This window comes from Erpetoichthys calabaricus, chromosome 10, assembly GCF_900747795.2.
Source record: "Erpetoichthys calabaricus chromosome 10, fErpCal1.3, whole genome shotgun sequence".
Lineage (NCBI taxonomy): Eukaryota > Metazoa > Chordata > Cladistia > Polypteriformes > Polypteridae > Erpetoichthys > Erpetoichthys calabaricus.
Window position 1 is genome coordinate 116,207,559 of NC_041403.2, and position 20,015 is coordinate 116,227,573.

The window sequence follows — 20,015 nt, forward strand, 5'->3', positions numbered from 1 at the left end:
TTCCCACTCCATCCAGCTCCTTCTCTAAGTTCTCACCAGTCACATCTGCGTTTGTTAATGACCTGCTTTATAAGATGAGGCCGACTACTTGTGTACTGGACCCCATCCCCACCACACTACTTAAATCCTGCCTTCATGCCATAATCCCGACTGTTACAACAATAATAAACTCATCCCTTGACACTGGCTCTGTGCCGCTCACTTTTAAAATTGCTTCTGTAACCCCAACGTTAAAAAAGTCTGGCCTTGATGCTGACAATCTTAACAATTTCCGGCCTATTTCTCACTTACCTTTCCTGTCAAAAGTTCTTGAGCGTGTTGTAGCTTCCCAACTCACCAATTACCTAACCTCTAATAATTTGATGGAACCCTTTCAGTCTGGTTTCAGGGCGCGGCACAGCTGTGAAACTGCTCTGCTACGGGTAACCAATGATTTGCTTATGGCAGCAGACTCTGGACAAACCAGCATATTAATTCTGTTAGACCTCAGTGCAGCATTTGACACTGTCAGACATGACATCCTACTGTTCAGAATGGAGAACATGCTGGGTATCTCTGGCACTGCCCTCCAGTGGTTCAAGTCCTATCTGACTGATAGGCAAGAGTTTGTTAGTCTTGGCAACAGTAGATCCAGCTCAGCGCCAGTCACACAAGGAGTCCCTCAGGGCTCTGTCCTCGGTCCTCTGCTTTTCTGTATTTATATGCTTCCCCTTGGCCATATTATCCGTAGTTATGGATTGGGTTATCATTTTTATGCAGATGATACTCAGCTCTACTTCAATGTTAAAAGTGGAACTTCATCAGAGCTTTCTCAGCTCACAACCTGCCTTAGTGAAATTAAAACCTGGATGGAGCAGAACTCTTTAAAATTAAATTGCAATAAAACTGAACTCCTGCAAATTGGGACTAAAATGCAACTTAATAAAATGAGCTCCTTCCCAGTCCATCTTGGCAGTGATCTCATCAGACCTGCCTCTACTGTAAAAAATCTTGGTGTCATTTTTGACTCCTCCCTCACTTATTCCGCCCACATAAATCACATTGAGAAACTTTCTTACTTTCACCTCCGTAACATATCCCGTGTTCGCTCCTTCCTCTCCTTCTCTAATGCTGAGAAACTTGTCCATGCTTTTATCACATCCCGCATCGATTATTGTAATTCCCTACTGGCAGGTGCCCCTTCTAATCTTATATCACAGCTCCAGCTTATTCAAAACTCAGCTGCAAGAGTCCTTACTCGAGCCAGCAGCAGCGAGCACATCACACCCATCCTGCTCCGTCTTCACTGGCTCCCTGTGTCCTACAGAATCGAATATAAAATCCTACTAATAACCTACAAAGCTTTAAATAACCTCGCGCCAAACTACATCAGTGACCTTCTCCATCACTATGTGCCTGCCCGCCCACTAAGGTCCTCTGATTCTGGTAATCTTGTTGTGCCCGTCACTAATCTACACTCCATGGGTGACAGGGCCTTCAGCTGTATAGCGCCCAGACTCTGGAATGACCTACCAAAATTAATCAGGTCAGCTGACTCCATGAATTCTTTTAAAAAACAACTCAAAACTCATCTGTTCAGGAAGGCTTTTAGCTCTACTTGACTTTATTACCTTTCTCTCAGTTTACTTCTCTGTCAAGATGCTCATGTAACCTGTATGTGTGTGCGAGACCATCAATTATGTTGTCTGTTTTTTTGTTTTTTTTTTCAGAATTTACTGTCTTAATCTTCTTTGTTTATTTATCTGGTTTGTACAATGCTATATACTGTATATTCTGCCGTTCTTTATTTATTCTGTAAGTGCCTTGAGCATGGGAAAGGCGCTATATAAATAAAATGTATTATTATTATTATTATTATTAGTACAAATGAAATAATCTTATAAATATACAGATACAAAAATTTTATCAATTTAATCTGAAAGCACATGCAGTTCAATTCAAGATGAATGAAAATAGAGTGAAATGGACAGATTACAACAGCTGGAATGAAGGATAAGTATTGATGCTGCTGCTCTCCCTTATCAATTTTGGCTAAGTTCAATAGTGTAGAGATAAAATTTTTTTACTTTTGAGCCCCAGGTCAGGTCAGGTTAGGGAGCATGCACTGGTACGGCGTGTTGCCACACCCACCACACAACAAAACAGCTCAGGATCCTGGTTGACAACCTCCCAGGCAGACAAGGTTCAGTCCCACCGTCCAGAAATGATCCTCTATCTGCCACAGCCAGGTGTTATGTGGGCGTCCCCTTAGCCTGGTCCAGCCACTCTGGTTCCCAACAATGAGGATCCTGCAAGCTGGATCACCCACAGGGAATCGTGCCACATGGCAGTAGTGCAGTAACCTATGGTCCCTTACAATGCAGGTAATGTGCCACATACAGGACTCCGTGAGCAACTGCTCATTTGACACAAAGTCAAAACAATGGTACCCAGTGATTCTCTGAAGATACACAGTACTGAAGGAGATCAGTCTTCGTCTCACCTCACTGGATGTCTTACAACCATATAGCAAGACAGGAAGAACCAGGACTCTAAAGACTTGCACCTTCATCCTTTTACACAGATATCAGAAGCACCACAGACCCCTTTCCAGCGACCTCATGACCTCCATGCTCTCCCAATTCATCTACTGACTTAATAGGAAAAGTCACCAGAAACATGAATGTTGCTGCCAAGGTAAACCTCTCGACAACGTTAACACTCTCCACAGACAGACACACTGCTGATGGCTGTGCACAAGAGATCATTGAAGGTCTGGATCTTGGTTTTTATCTAGGACACTCGCAAGCCAAGACACTCCGACTCCATGCTCAGTCTCTCGAGAGTCCCAATCAGAGTCACCATTAACTCCGTGAAGATCACAGCATCGTCAGCAAAGTCAAGTTCAGTAAATCTTTCTACACCAACAGATGCCCCACAGCCACTGGACCCCATGACCTTGCCCAAAACCCAATCTATGCATTGAACAGAGTAGGAGCAAAAACACACCCCTGACAAACCCCAGAATCAACTAGGAAAAATGCAGTTGTACTGCCTCTACTCTGCACAGCAATCACAGTACAGACCAGCCATGATATCCAGCAAACTTGATGGGATCCAACAAAGTCTTAGGATGTCCAACAAGGCAGCTTGATCAACTGAGTCGAACACTTTATGAAAAACGACAAGGGGTGCATCTACCGATATTTGCATTTGTGCTCCAAAAGAACCCTCAGTGCCAGGATGCAGTCAATGGTAGACTTCTTAGGCGTAAAACCAGACTGCTTTGGTCTCTGGTCAAGTGATCACGGATCCTATTCAGGATGACCCTAGCAAGGACTTTACCTGGCACCGAGAGCAGTATTATCCCCTTGTAGTTGCCGCAATCCAGGTGATCACCCTTCCTTTTCCAGATAGGGACAACAAGTCCCGTTTTCCAGTCAGTTGGGACAACGACTATCTCTCAAATGGAAGCAAAGATTGATTGCAATGCCAGGAGGACAGCCTACCACCAGCCTAGAGAAGTACAACCCAGATACCACAGATCCCTGCAGCCTTCCCCTCCCTCAGCTGGTTCACCACCTGTGCAATCTCAGTGAGATTGGGTAGTTCACAGCTAATTGAAGGATTAGCCTCAAGAACTGTGGACCCATAGATATCGAACGTCCTAGCTGGAGGATCGATTTTAAACAGTTGCTCATAGTAGCCAGCCCAGCGGGTTACAACTGAGCCCCTGAACACTACAAAGTATTCTCTTCCACACCATTTTCACAATAATTATTCCTTATTTATAAAATCAAGTGTGCAAATGTTTTTGAATATCCATGGAAATGTGGTCATTTATTTAATTACAAATATGTTTGCACACATAAGAAAGCTACTAGCAGACAGCCAGGAGCTAATCGCCCACACCATATCCAGTAATGCACTTAATAATAATTTAAATAAATAATTTAAAGAACAGATGTTTTTTTCCCTTCAAGTTATTTACATATACATTGCAAAACTAATTAAACTTTTTTTACATATATTTTGTCCTTTTGCACATTAAAGAAACTTAGTTTAAGTTACTTGCAGAACTTGGAATTTGAGAGACTTTTTGCTGTTTTCTTAATGTTAATAATTTAATTTGCTCTACATTTAATCCTTTGATCCTTAATTGTTTTTTTTCTTGAATTTCTTGAAATTCAAAGATAAACTTTACTAACCCACTGATGTGTGCTTTATTGTAGGTTCAGATTATTTTTAAAACAGGAAATTTGCTGAGACAAATGAACCACTAGAGAAAAAAAAGTTAAGTTTGGCTTTTACTTGGTTTTGAATCATGTTAATTTTTCCCACTCTTACTAAATCAATAAACTGTAATATGCAACTTTGACTGAATTTCTTTAAAGAAATGACCCACAATCAATGATCTAGGGGTTTGGGGGATTGGAGACCCATTATCAAGCAATGGGTGTTGGCATATTGCTAAACAATGAAACACAGTTGACGAGCTTTGTCCCCTGATAAATCCTACACTGCAGTTCAAAAACAGAAATGCTGTACAGTTAAAATTGGTGCGCTACTGCCATGACCACCAGCAGGAGAGATGGGCTGAGTGTAAACAACAGCTGTTGCATCCAGTTCAGTCCACTTTTGCCCCCGGGCAAAAATGTCAATCAAACCTCGAAAACAGTGACTTTTCATGATCAGGGCTTGCACTGAAATCAATACTAGACCTCATCCTTTTCTATGCTACATTGCAAGTTCCATATTTAAAAAAAAAAAAAAGTTATTCACCTTCACGAATGATCCTCCCACAGGAAGGAACACATGAGAATGCACATTTCTGTGGCTCATTCACAGGACACAATTGATCATGCAAGGCTTCATTCTTTTCAGATTGTACAACAGGAGCACTAACTAATAAATGATCTACAAATGATGGCACACTGCAAGACACCTCACTCAATTCTGGCAAACTGCAACGCAATCTTCCTTTTTGTCATCCCTCCAAAATGCCATCTTGCACTCCCAGGTTGGGAACCCTTGTTTTAAAAATAGCTTTTATCAGGCAACTAACTATGTGATAGGAAGACATTAAAAATATTTCTAGAAAGAAAAATGCAAAAGCCTAAGGCTATGGATCAATGTTGGTTATTTTGAACAGTAATTCAAAGCTTTGATTATGCCTTGAATGTTTCTTTAAGATTTTAAATACACTGTGCGAAAAATGCCTTATTCTGGAAAACAGTAGTCATAGGGTTACTTTAACATTACTAATTTCTGCTTTTATAATTTTTCTGGCAAAATTAACCATTGCTTCCCTAAGTTCTGCGGACGTTTTACATAATGTTAAAGATCGTCACTTAGCCACAACAACTGTCAACATTCACAAACTCAGAATTAACTTGGTCATCCTGAGATGTGTGATTAAGCAAATCCTGCTGGGATCATTAATCCGCTAATTTCCAATAATTTAGATAAGAGAGAGGGCATTAAAGGAAAGCCTTAAAACAACTGGACAGCTCATTCTGTAAGACTGTTTCTCTGTGCACCAGTCACAGGCATACACTACCAAAATAATTAGTAAAGGATTTCCCTTTTTGCGTAGCTTGGTAACACACAGGTGAGTGCTGCTGCCTTACAGCTCCTAACCTGGTCACTGTTTGGAGACTGCATGATCGCTCCTGCATGCCTTTTAACTTGAGTGCCATAACATCCCAAGCATATTACCTGTGTATTAGGTTAAGTGACAACTCTAAATTGGCCTAGTTTGAGAAAGTGTGTCTTGCGATGGAGAGAATCCATCCATGGTTGGGTAATGCCTTATGACCAAACTTTTTGCCATAGTCACTAACCCCAGCCTACCGACTGACTACCTAGCAAACACTGAAGTGGACTAAATAGGTTGGAAAATGGATTTCTTTTTCTAACACTTCTCTGTCATCTGCACAAGCTACACTGCATGTATAAAGTGTTATTAGGTGGCTATAGGACTATATAAACTGTTGGGGCTATTGAAATCCTGATGTACTGATCTGGTTACACAAAAATCAAAACAAGGACTTGCACAGGAAAAACTGGAGAAGGAAGACTGAAGAACATTACAAAAAGATCAACAAAAGACTGCCAGAAATCAAAGTACAGATGTAAGTTTTTTGACTGTGTTGCAAAAGTACCAAGGAAGTCTTGATGTGTCTTACATTCCACTGCTGGAAGAGCAGTCACGATTCAAAAATAACTGCAATCAGGACCATGAGTCAAAGGTTTGGTCCTCTGCTTCAATTAAGTGGCTTATTTTGAGGATGACCACAGGAATTGGGATGTGTTCTTTCATTTTATTAAACTAGCTGTGCTACCAAACTTCACCCAGGAAACTCCTTAAGGTAATGGGCCTCAGTAATAGTGCTGTCAGTTAAATGGATATATCAGAAGCATTTAAGTAATTAAGTCCTTTTTATTTATATTTATTATTTTGTAGGTTTTTATTTATTTATTTTTTTAACCAAGGGGTAATATTATTATTTCACTGGAGCTTCTTACTCTTGAACATGTTATATACAATTGCCCATGAGAAAAACATTCCTGCTATAAATACGTTCCTGCTTCTCCAACTGACTGATTTTGACTTCTGTTGATGATCAATGCAAAACACATTTAAAAAAAACTGTATTCTATTGAATTCAAACAGGTAATAAGTCAAATAATGGGAATTTTAAGTATTTTTGTTCACCTTCTTTGCACCTTATGGTTGCTCGAATAGGTTCCAGCTTCTCAGCAACCCTGATCAGAATAAACCACATTTAGAAAATAGATGGTTTGGAAGAGCAGGGGCCGAACAGCCCCCTATCCTGGACACAGACAGGCTCAGCAACACACCAGTCCCAAAATCACACTTATTTTATTTTTTCTTTAGCACATAGTGCACCAATCACCAATTACTCAGTCCCTTTCCCTTCTCATTTTTCTCTTCGGCCTCCACTCCTCTTGCAGCTTTGTCCTCCACCACCCAACTCTAGCTCCCAGATTGGTGGTGAGGCAGCTCCTTTTATAGCACATCTGGAAGTGCTCCAGGTGTTTCTTGACCTTCTTCTGGCTGCACTTCTGGGTGTGGCAGAAGAGGTTCCTCTGAGGATCCAGATGCACCTACAGCACCTCCTGGCGGCACCCACAGAACCCAACAGGGCTGCTCCAAGTTCCGGCAGACCCCAGATCTGTAGCAACCCAGGGAGGCTGCCTTCTAGCATCCAGGGAGAGATAATGTCCCAAACACTGTCTCTCCCTTGGTCCTTGAACCCAGCTGGTGTCCCGGCCAGGTAATAGTAGTGGCCATCTGCCACAATGGCTACGTAGATGATGATGATGATTATTACTATTAGTAGTAGTAGTAAAATTATTAAAATAATTTTATTAAAATGTTAATTTTTATTTGTTCACATCATTTGCTCATGCATTGCTTTTCTGCATTTTTCATTAGTTGTACTAGGGGGCTTTGCCCCCTGCTCGCTTCGCTCGCCAACCCCTGTGTTTGGTTTTCTGGATACACACTTTTAATATTTTTTTTTTTCTTTGAATTGTTGCTATTTCATTAGTTTCACTTTTATTTCAGAACTTCTATAAAAACAATATTTGCAATCTTTAGAGTCCCAATATGCTGAATCTTTTAAATGAGGTCAGTGAGACATGTGTTTAATGACTTTGTACCATAATTCAGGATAGGTTTCTCTGTTTGGAATTTTAGCACAGACAAACAATCTACATCATCAGCAGTTAATAATTTTTTTTGCAAAGTAACCAATAAATGCATGTGAGGTAAACCACGTTTTTGAAATTCTCTGACATATCACCTATGTCCATGTATTCAATCTCTATTCGCCTTTTCGTTATTTCTCCAAGTAATAATTTCTCTTTTTTTCCGCTAATGCGATGTTTACTGTCTTTGTTTTGACACTATCGTTTTTTTCTGCTTTCATATACTGTATCTTGCTCAGCACGTGTATTGCTCCTACTTTTTTTTTTTTTTTTTTTTTTTTTTTTGAGTCTTTTGAATTCCAGTTTTCATTGTCTCTAACCTGCTCTGCATGTGTTTGGCCCCCTTGTTTTTTTTAACCTCTTTATGATGTTTTACTTTGTTTTCTACTCTGTCTTTTATTTCTGACCTTGCTTTGTCCTGCTTTTTTTTTTCCAATGACACCTGGTCCGTGGTGATTATTTTCCCTTTTTTGAGTAATAATTTCCGTTTGTTTGGGCTACTGCAATCTTTACTTTCTTTTTTTTATACTTCTAATTTTCCTGCTTTCATATTCTTTAACTTTCTCCACATTTGTATCGCACCTACATTTTTTTTTTGAGCCTTTCGAATTCCATTGCTTTGTCTTTTACTCTCTGTCTTAATTCTGAGCCCGATTGGATGTGCTTTTTTTCAATTCCACTTGTTCCGGGCTGATACTTTCCTTATTTTCTGAATTTGCACCTATATTATTCTTTTTTGCTCCTTTTTCTCCCCAACGCTTTTGAGTCTCTTTTCTCCATGTTACTTTCTTCTTCGCTTAGTCGTCAATGTTTCATTTATAACGTATTGTCCTTATATGCGCCGAGACCCTGGATCTGTGTGTGCTCAAATCCCTTAGACGACTGAATGTTTTGCTGCCCATGGTCTTATTTGATATTGGTTGTAAATAGGACGTGTCTTGCAAGAATCTCATGTTCTATGTCATCGCGAGACGGTCCTGGGTCAATCTCTTGGCACAAAGTCTCATGTTTAAGGTCCATGCGAGATGCTCCATGGTCATTCTCTTTCGTCTTGCGGGTCTTTTAAGTGTTTTCCGTGATCTTAACATGAAGATCACGTCTCGTCTCCCAGGAATTTTTTTTATAATAGAGAGATGTTGAAGGTTACATTTTTCTGTGTTATTAGGAGAATAACACATATCATGACTTTTATTTTTGATTTTTAGTACAGAGTAACTACCACACCTGTTTGCTGCTCTGCAGGAATTTTACCACATAAAACACACAAATTCATAATCTTCTCATCTTTTTTTTTTTTAGCTGTTACAGGTCTGTTACAGTGAAGTGAGTAAATGTTCATATATAGTGTGAGAGACAAAATATTAACATATATTGTATGTATTATCGCAATCTGAGAAATAAAATGTAAACATGTAAATGTTTCAGTATTTGGTGTATGTACTGTGACAAATGAATTAAGTTGCAAACTGCACATTATAGAAAATAAATATCAAACTCCAGGCCAGATTAAGACCTTTAGAGGCTCTAAGCAATTAAAAGATTTTGGTGGCCCCATATATAGGCACTTATTCTCAGTTAACAACTGAGCAGGACAACCAACTATGACAAAAACGATCATGTGAGCCTCAGTGGACCATTTAGCAGTTACCAGATTCTAATTTTGTTGCAGTCCCAAGATTAATATATATATCATTAACCTCTATTATTGCTATTTTATTATTATTGTATATATACATTTATGGCCCTGTGGTGGGCTGGCGCCCTGCCCGGGGTTTGTTTCCTGCCTTGCGCCCTGTGTTGGCTGGGATTAGCTCCAGCAGACCCCCGTGACGTTATACTTCGGATATAGCGGGTTGGATAATGGATGGATGGATATACATTTATGTCATTTTTTTCTCTTAATGTGGATGCCCCTTTTTATGGAACCTGGTTCAGCTGCACCATTTGCAGTTTTGCACCATATTGTCTATTGTAAGTCCAGTAATGAAAAATTTCTGTGGTGCCCCCCTTCCCTAGATGCCATAAGCATGTGTTTATTTTGCTTAATGGTTAATCCAGCCCTGCATGAACTATATGCACAGTCAGTGCAGACACTAGACTTTATCGTACTCTAGGTCAAGGTGTAATATCACGCCCTTACATGGAAGCTTCGATAGGCAATGTTCCACGTGTTTAAGACGTGGAAAGTACAGTATTCCAATTATGCAGTTAAGGTATAATAAATTAATGGGAAGGCTGGGGACCCCCTTGGTGTTAATTGTGTGCACTGTATATGTTGTCCATCACCTTTGTCTTCTGACCTGCACTACCACAGACAGTTGTGGTTTATTGCTTTGGGGGAATCCAATTCCTCCCGTATTTCTCTCCAGATACGCCGGCATCTGAAGCCAGTCCCTTTATGGCTCCCACTGTGCTCCAAGTGTCTTTCGATCTCTTTGTGCTTTTGTTACGACAGACAGATACAGTAGATGGATACAACAGAAGAGAGACAGATAAATAAAAGTGGAACAGATAACAATTTATAGGTTAATAGACTGGCTACTGATTATTTAGCTAAAATACATAAATAAATAGCATTCCACCCCATAATTTGGGTCACTACTAAAAATGACTTGTGATTGTATGAAAAAAGAAATGATAGTGTCCTAGCTCCCAGGTGTGTCTTTTAAATGTCATTGATATGCCATGTTGGTGATGAAAATGTTAGTGGATATTATAGGGTCTACACAAAAAATAGTACCTCCCAAAAACATACCACAACGTTAATTAATATAAATGAGAAAATATTACCTTCAGACTTGCCATTGAGAATAAAGTGCCAAAAAAAAAGCACCACAAAAAATAAACCAGGCTCAAGGTCACGCTTCTTTGTCTGTCACGTCAACCTTTTAAACACAAGCTTTTAAATATGTCTGGAGGCAAATCTAGTTATTAAGAGTATTTCACAAGACCACAGTTTTTGACATAACTGTTAATGTGACTTTCTGTTTCAGTACACATTAAAGCACTTTTGGTAAAGGCTTTGCTTGGATTGATACCCGATTCAGATGTTTCTGTACTTACTTACTAACCAACATATCTAGCTTTTTTGGTAACTTTATAATAAAAGATAGGCAAGATGTTATCCATCCATCGAGCCCATTTCATTCAAATTAGAGAATCACAATAAAGGCCTCAGTCAAAGAGTAATGAAGTTATGTTCTGTTAACTCAATACAAATCTATTTAACTTTTTTTTCTTTTTCATCAAAGGACCACATCCTGATTTTGTATTTTAGTTGTGTCCACGATTGAATGAAGAGGCTTCAATAATAAGTCTGACTTTTGTTGAGAGCTCTGTAAAAATTTTAGCAGGAAAAAACATCTTGAAACAAGACAGAGTAGCAGTGTGAATTATTTGACTGAAAAGCTAAAAATGGAAGCTTTACTCGGTATTTAAGGTGGACTATTTCAGCAATATACAGATAAAGCTGGTCTTCACCCAACTTTCCTATTAAACATCCAGCTAGCTGTTTAAAGCACACTCATCTTAAAAATGCAAAGAGTAAATAACCCTATTCAGTAATTCTTTAAATTATACCCATGTTAAAACTCACTTAAGGAACTCAAGAATTACATGTTACTACTCACACAAAAGTAACCATACATATAAATTATAGCCAACATACAGAGACGATAGTTAAATCTTTATTGAAAATCATTTACCCCCCCCCCCCCCCAGAGTGTGAGCCATATATATCTAATTAGTGAGATATAAAGCCTTTAGACACAAAGCATTTAATATTTCTACAAAGCAGCTGCTCAAATTAAAATAAATTATTTCTGCCTAATGATATTAAATTGTTACACTAACTTTGCACAGAAATGCAGATAGCATTCCATTTCCCACCTGATGTTTTTACCCCTTGTCATACTGTACTGTATATGACATACAACAAACACATCAAAGAGAGTGGATTTTTCTTCATAAAGCAAATTTAAAATCAAAGTGCTGAGTGTCTACAAGGAACAGCGTAAGACTGATCCCATTAACAAATTCTCCTGAAGTCTGTACCCAGCCCTCTTATATATTAAGCTCCTCATCACATGACTAGTGTACAGAACACCAAATATTTAAATTGATGTAATACAGGATAATATTTAGCCCCAAATTTACAATCACAGGACTGGAGCCTGTATAGTTGTCCAAAGAGCCAATTTGATAATTTTGTTACCATATTTATGGATTAAATGAAAGATACCATCCAGTTAGGATGAAGATTATCTTTCTTTAAAAATAAAAATGTCCAGGGCATTTCCAAAAAACATGCCAAATTTGCGACAGGCTATATTTTGAGACAGAGTCGGAGTCTTTAATTAGCAGTTAAAAGAAATAATTTTACTACAGACTTAATCTCTTCTTTATAATTTAGATTAAGGGCACCAATTCTGATAGGTTCTTTTAAAATGTGAGGACATTGCTATTAAATGTCTTAAATGTCTTTTATATAAAAGTTGTGTCAGACTACACATTCTGACAATCATAATTTGCTGGGTGGCATTTTTAATATTGTAAATAAAGAGTAAATGATGGCTGAAACCAATGTCAGATTTTGCACTCTAAATCTGACAAAATTCCTTTCAAAAGGTGCATAAAATGCTGAAAAGAATTAGTTTCAAAAGGTTTTGAAATCTCTGCATTAGACAGCCACTACACAGGACATGGTACAGCCAGCTTGTGAGGTCTATCCTCCTTGTTCTTGGCAAGATAAGAAACAGTGCCTTTTTTTTCACTTTTGTTTCTGAACTTCTATTTCCAGATGCTTTTGCCAGTCTAGGCTAAACAGTTCAAGACAGTAATGAGCTTTGGAAAGGTCAGCACTATTTGATGTGTTAAAAGTTCCCTCAATTAATTAATGGGGTGGGTGGGCAAAAAGGAGTAAGACATTATGGAAATCAGAATGTAGTTACTGAGCATCTTTTGATCTTCACTTGCTGACGAAATTTGCTGATGAAAACTGCAATCAGATAAATAAGTTTCACTGTTAAATGAGGATGGAAATATCTTTCTAAACATTGTATTTCACTTGCTGGAGGGTTTCCTTAAAAAGAAAAGCTTCACTAACAATGCAGTTCTAAAGTAGGTAGGCATCCCAGAAATGTCCAGATGTCGGTAGCACACTGTTGGTATATCTCAGCTGGTCAGAAGCCAAAGACCATAAGGGTAACTTGGTATGCCATGGTAGGATCTCACTAATGCATGTGGCTCAATACCACACAAGCAGGTACAGATCACGCTAACCATACATGTCCCAGGAAGTGTCAGAGACCCTACTGCAGACTATATGGTGCATCCGGAAAGTATTCACAGCGCATCACTTTTTCCACATTTTGTTATGTTACAGCCTTATTCCAAAATGGATTAAATTCATTTTTTTCCTCAGAATTCTACACACAACACCGCATAATGACAACGCAAAAAGTTTACTTGAGGTTTTTTCAAATTTATTAAAAATAAAAAAACTGAGAAATCACATATACATAAGTATTCACAGCCTTTGCTCAATACTTTGTCGATGCACCTTTGGCAGCAATTACAGCCTCAAGTCTTTTTGAATATGATGCCACAAACTTGGCACACCTATCCTTGGCCAGTTTCGCCCATTCCTCTTTGCAGCACCTCTTAAGCTCCATCAGGTTAGATGGGAAGCGACGGTGCACAGTCATTTTAAGATCTCTCCAGAGATGTTCAATCGGATTCAAGTCTGGGCTCTGGCTGGGCCGCTCAAGGACATTCACAGAGTTGTCCTGAACCCACTCCTTTGATATCTTGGCTGTGTGCTTAGGGTCGTTGTCCTGCTGAAAGATGAACCGTCGCCCCAATCTGAGGTCAAGAGCGCTCTGGAGCAGGTTTTCATCCAGGATGTCTCTGTACATTGCTGCAGTCATCTTTCCCTTTATCCTGACTAGTCTCCCAGTTCCTGCCGCTGAAAAACATCCCCACAGCATGATGCTGCCACCACCATGCTTCACTGTAGGGAGGGATGGTATTGGCCTGGTGATGAGCGGTGCCTGATTTCCTCTAAACGTGACGCCTGGCATTCACACCAAAGAGCTCAATCTTTGTCTCATCAGACCAGAGAATTTTCTTTCTCATGGTCTGAGAGTCCTTCAGGTGCCTTTTGGCAAACTCCAGGCGGGCTGCCATGTGCCTTTTACTAAGGAGTGGCTTCCGTCTGGCCACTCTACCATACAGTCCTGATTGGTGGATTGCTGCAGAGATGGTTGTCCTTCTGGAAGGTTCTCCTCTCTCCACAGAGGACCTCTGGAGCTCTGACCATCGGGTTCTTGGTCACCTCCCTGACTAAGGCCCTTCTCCCCCCGATCGCTCAGTTTAGATGGCCGGCCAGCTCTAGGAAGAGTCCTGGTGGTTTCGAACTTCTTCCACTTACGGATGATGGAGGCCACTGTGCTCATTGGGACCTTCAAAACAGCAGAAATTTTTCTGTAACCTTCCCCAGATTTGTGCCTCGAGACAATCCTGTCTCGGGGGTCTACAGACAATTCCTTTCACTTCATGCTTGGTTTGTGCTCTGACATGAACTGTCAACTGTGGGACCTTATATAGACAGGTGTGTGCCTTTCCAAATCATGTCCAATCAACTGAATTTACCACAGGTGGACTCCAATTAAGATGCAGAAACATCTCAAGGATGATCAGGGGAAACAGGATGCACCTGAGCTCAATTTTTGAGCTTCATGGCAAAGGCTGTGAATACTTATGTACATGTGCTTTCTCAGTTTTTTTATTTTTTAATTAAATTTGCAAAAACCTCAAGTAAACTTTATTCACGTTGTCATTATGGGGTGTTGTGTGTTGAATTCTGAGGAAAAAAACGAATTTAATCGATTTTGGAATAAGGCTGTAACATAACAAAATGTGGAAAAAGTGATGCGCTGTGAATACTTTCCTGATGCACTGTATTTCAACCAATTTAACATATGTTTCACTTCAAGATCACCTACATCAAGCTATCAAACAGTCAAGGCAGGGATTCTTAAGGAATGTACATCAATGTTTTCCAATAGGGTAGGAAAGACTAAATTCAACTTGATGATTTAAGTGTCCAAAGCTGGGGTAGAAGCAGGGAATGGACATAGTTCAGCATAAGTCTCACTTTTACCAAAACAGGCTGGTCAGGAATCATGCTATCTGACATCAGCTCCTTTGGTGTGAAAGATTGGACACCAAGTAGTTCACAAGAAAATGAGAGCAGTTGGAGAGGATTAGATAGATAGATAGATAGATAGATAGATAGATAGATAGATAGATAGATAGATAGATAGATAGATAGATAGATAGATAGATAGATAGATAGATAGATAGATAGATAGATAGATAGATAGATAGATAGATAGATAGATAGATAGATAGATAGATAGATAGATAGATAGATAGATAGATAGATAGATAGATAGATAGATAGATAGATAGATGGGTACTATATACTGTGATAGATAGATAGATAGATAGATAGATAGATAGATAGATAGATAGATAGATAGATAGATAGATAGATAGATAGATAGATAGATAGATAGATAGATAGATAGATAGATAGATAGATAGATAGATAGATTAGAAGATGTTTAGAGGAGTGGAGGGGATGAGTGAGCAGGGAGTCTGAAAATGATTTGGCCAGGCAATTGACAGAATTCTGGACAGCAGAATTTTACCACATTTAGTTATTGATTCAATCAGTGTATGATCAGGTCCTGAGTTCATTTTCTAGTATGTATGTGGCAAGGCAGAATGTCCAGGTTGTTTTATGTCTGAACAAGAAATCCTGGGGCACACTTTATGTAGTGGTGCCAAGATTATGAAAGGGTTAGTATAACTGGCACGAAGTCCTGAAAGCCATTATTGAAGATGTTCCCTTAGAAATTCAGGAAAGCAAGCAGGTGTAACCTTGTACACAGATTCTTGCTTTTGTAAGAGCAAACAACATCTTCAGTAAAATCAGCTTTTGAAGTCTTAGGTTCTGCCAGACACTAGTAGTTGCTAACAGATCTGGAAAGATAGCACAGATTTCCCAGGCACTTTTTAAGTACCAGCCTTACACCTGAAACTATATTGGATTCAGAGACTACAAAACAAGTCATCTTGTTAGAGTTAGAGAGACTTTCAGAACAGTGGTGGAAAGCAAGCTGCATGTCATTTGAGGTGTTTTCACAATTTTAACACAAAGAGCTGTTTTAGTGTACCGACACTGGAGGGGAGTGAAAGACATGAGCTATCTGCAAACCAACTGAAGCAGAAGACAGAACGTCAAGATGCCTCTCAAGTGGAAACACAAGTGAAGGACATATTAGCCTTCGCTGGATCAACTGGGGGGATAATACATGAGGAACCCAGAAATAAGAAGAGGTGTCTATGAGCAATACCTTTTGTATTAATTTGGATACTACCAGAAAATTGACATCACTACAATCACAAACAAATCTGGACTCAAGTTCTTTAATGTCCAGGTAGGCTGTATAAGCACAAGGAAATGCACAGACCTAATGTGGGCCTCAAAGCAAAAAAAAAAAAAAAAAAAAAAACCACATGACTGAGCATTAAATGATTAATGAAACCTAACACCACATCCTACCCATCATCAACCCTTAACCCCCCCACCCCCCACAGTCTTTTGGAAATCTGCCAAACAAAGCAAAACAAAAAAAATGAAGTACAAAGTTGGTCAACTGTGTCCGTCTCTGACCATTCATATTCAACCTCCACGGCCCTGTTAAGAATTTTGCAGAGGAAGCCAAGCATAAGAGTGCTTAGTAGCTGTGGTTATACAATGTTCCTGAATTTCAATGATCTGTGCTTATAACCACTTGGCCCTGTCTTGTCAGGTATCTAGAGTGCTAGGCATGACAGTCTTTTAAATTTCTTAGAAACTGGCTCACCTCTCTTCTCTGCTCCGATCAACTGCATAGAACTGTTTTCTTAACCACCTGGATGGGGAGAACATATGAAAATGAAAAGTAATATTTATAAGCATACTATTGTTACAAAACAGTACCAACAGAATAAACATGGTTTCTTCTTCCACAGTTTTTAAACTCTACTGTGTTTGCTTAGTTCAGACCACTGACGTACAGATCTGGCAACTCAGCTACACATATTTTTTACACCACCAGACAAAGAGTGTAAGCTACTTCACATATTAAAAATTGGAAGTATGCAACCAGGAAGCACGTTCTTAACAGAACATACTTTAACTAAGCAAAAAAGTAGGCTTTTGTAAATCCTACCATGACAGAGGCCAAAGTCTTTAGAGCATGCACTGAACCAGAAAAGACCACTGCAAAAGACAAAGTAGCAAGCAAGGTAATTTCTACCTTATAGAGGCCCTAAGCAGTACATCTAATTTTGATCCCCATCCAACTTTACACTTGTTCTATGTGTGGTTTAGGGCCCCACCCCAGCCTCGAGTGGTTTCTTAGCTCGCTTATGCCAAGAAACAACTCTGCCAGCAAGCAATCTTTACTTCCCCCATCTAACCACTACTCACCTTATATAAGTCGTTATCTCCTAATAATGACAGTTACAGCTCTTTCCTCTATACTCCAAGATCCTTCCTAACACTTACTTAATCTTGACACCAGTTTGAACCAATATCCATGTCTTCCACAAATGTACCCTTTGGACTCTGATCTATAAACCAATGGATTCTTTCAGGACCTTTGTCACAAAGCTGGTCTAAATCCCACACTCTAAATCTACAGATCAGAACTAGTGTGCCTTCACAAAGTTGTCTGTGGAAGTTAAACTTTTTACCAATGAGTGATCAATACAATTTAACATTCTCATACACAGTAGATGCCTCACCTTTCAATCTGTAAAGGAGTGGAGGCTTTCAGAGTGTCACCTGCTAGCCAGTTCAGGCCTTTTACCCACATCATCATTTCCTCATCTGAAGTAGCTGGAAAAGAAGAACGCACAAAAAAGAAAAGCATACTCTTAGTTAAAAGTAATACTTCTACTATCAACATTTGTATTGGAATTCAAACATGAAAATTAGCACCAAATATCAAAATAGCTTTGAAGGATATTGAAGGATTGATTTCTGATGTGCAAAGTCACAAAAAAACGGCTTAGAGCTGAGCTATTATGGAGCTTCATTATGGAGGCCACGGGGTCATATTTAATTCAATATAACAGAGAATAAAATTTTAAATGCTAAAGGCAGCAGAGGGTAGCTGGCCAAGGAATGAGACGTGTTAAAAATAAGTATTTTTTTCTCAGTTGCTAAATAAATCTGAATAAATGTTTTTAAGAGGCAGCTCAATGCTTTTGACAGTATGTGCCAACAGGACATGCAGACAGCTGGACCCACTCCTGGCAGCTATGCCTAGACAGACCTGAAAGTGTGTGTTGATGAGGGCAGTTAAAAAAGGGGATCTCCTATGCTGGAAAGGCTCTTAAACTGTCAATTTTACGCCCATTAAAATAACAGTATTAAAATCAGGTATATGATGAAATATCTTCCATTGCTAGTAATAAGAAAGCAAACCACATGCTCTATACTTAAAGCTTACTGCAAAACAACTATTAGTCACTTCTCACCTGTGCCATCACTGGTCATGCATCACTATGAAAGGATGAACTAAATTTTCATTCACAACAAACAAAAAAAGGAATGTATGTCCTAAAAATTGTGGATGTATTAATTAAGACATTGGTCTTTAGTAAAGGCTTTTCTGAAATTAGGCAGCACTGGATTGTTACCTAAGAGCACTGCATTTCAGCAGAACTCAACTAAACACTTTGTGTGGAGGACATAAAATTTATTGCTGGAAATGGAAGTGAAGTTTACTTTCTTTTTAAGTGAGCAAGAGTACCTGTAGAAAGCACGGATGAGTAGAAATTTTAAAAAATTAAAAACAAAAGGACACACTCCAACAGAGGCCTCTAGTTCAAAGCTCTCTCTTGACAGGACATTGCCAAATGTATAAATACCCATCAAGCCTAAAGCATTCTCTTTGCATTTGGATACTGTAGTACTACCTGTACATTTACCCATAGATTACCTATATTCTGGATTTTGACAGTGTAAAATGATTGTATTTTGTATTATAAACCCAGTTCTACAAGACTACTCTGTTTTCTCTTACACATCTTGTCATGAGCATTAGATTAGTAGAAGACTCTAATATGACACCCTGTGAGCAAGTAAGGGTGGTAGATGAAGTGTGATCTGTGACATACAACTTGTTTGTCCAGGGCAGGTTACGGTCTTTAGTAATAAAACTGGATTTAGAAGGCTTGAAAATGTAACGAAGAATGGGCAATCAGAGTTATGCTGTAGTGATACTAATTTAAACCCTTTTTTAATCTGCATTCCAATGTAGATTATGTGGCATCTATTGGCAAAGGTGCTTTCACAGAGCAGTAAAATTTAGTGCATGTTACTGAAGTGTCTATCTCAATAAAGGAAAAATGACAGATACGTTCTCGATACACACATCTTAAAATATAATCTTAAGATTACAGGCTACGGTTCCTAGCCCTGGAGTCAAACTTGACCATAGTTTTTTCATCTCTGTTTTTGAGGTAATATTTCTACTCTCCGTCTTGGATACAGAAAAGATCTTCTTTGTTGTTATCACCAGAATGAAACTAAAAGACCAAACAATGTGATCAGTTTAGTTGTTCATTTCCTTCAGATTGGGGATTATGCTCTGGTACAGCACATTGACGCACCCATCACACGACAAAACAGCTCAAGATCCCAGCTGGCAACCCCCCAGGCAGACATGTGGTCCAGTCCCAGCCTCTAGAAATAACTATCTATCTGCTGCAGCCAGGTATTATGTGGGCATTCCCTTGGCCTGGTCCATCCATTCAGATCATCAACAATGAGGATCATGCGAGCTGGATCACCTTGGCTGAATTGCACCACATGGCCATAGTGTTATAACTAACGTTCCTTCACAATGCAGGTAATGTGCCTCCTTCTGGACTCCAATGAACAACTGCTCATTCGACACAAAGTAAAACCAGCAATAATCAAGGATCCTCCAAACAAACTCGGTACTGAATGATTCGTCTCAGGTGACTGCATAACGTCTATATCTCGCAAATATACAGCAAAACAGGAAAGCACCTTATAGACTTGGACCTTTATCCTTTTGCAAATCTGTTGCAGTTCATTTCCTGCCCATTCCAAAATGTTTTAAACTTCCAAGAACATAAACAAAAGAAAGAAGACCTGCCTTTGCCTCTTACAATGCTGTCCTAATCGACCTTTCTACTATACTGATAAA

At 39.1% G+C, this 20,015-nt stretch overlaps 1 protein-coding gene across 1 annotated transcript in view; it reads right to left on the reverse strand.

Annotated features, from left to right (window-relative positions):
- Nucleotides 1-20,015, reverse strand: part of plcg1 (phospholipase C, gamma 1) — a 201,168-nt gene that overhangs the window by 82,401 nt on the left and 98,752 nt on the right. Inside the window, exons 3-4 of the mRNA XM_051932817.1 lie at nucleotides 17,578-17,671; nucleotides 16,653-16,700 (exon numbers count right to left, since the gene is read on the reverse strand). Of these exons, the coding sequence (XP_051788777.1) occupies nucleotides 16,653-16,700; nucleotides 17,578-17,671 (142 nt within the window). The remainder of the gene's footprint in view (nucleotides 1-16,652; nucleotides 16,701-17,577; nucleotides 17,672-20,015) is intronic.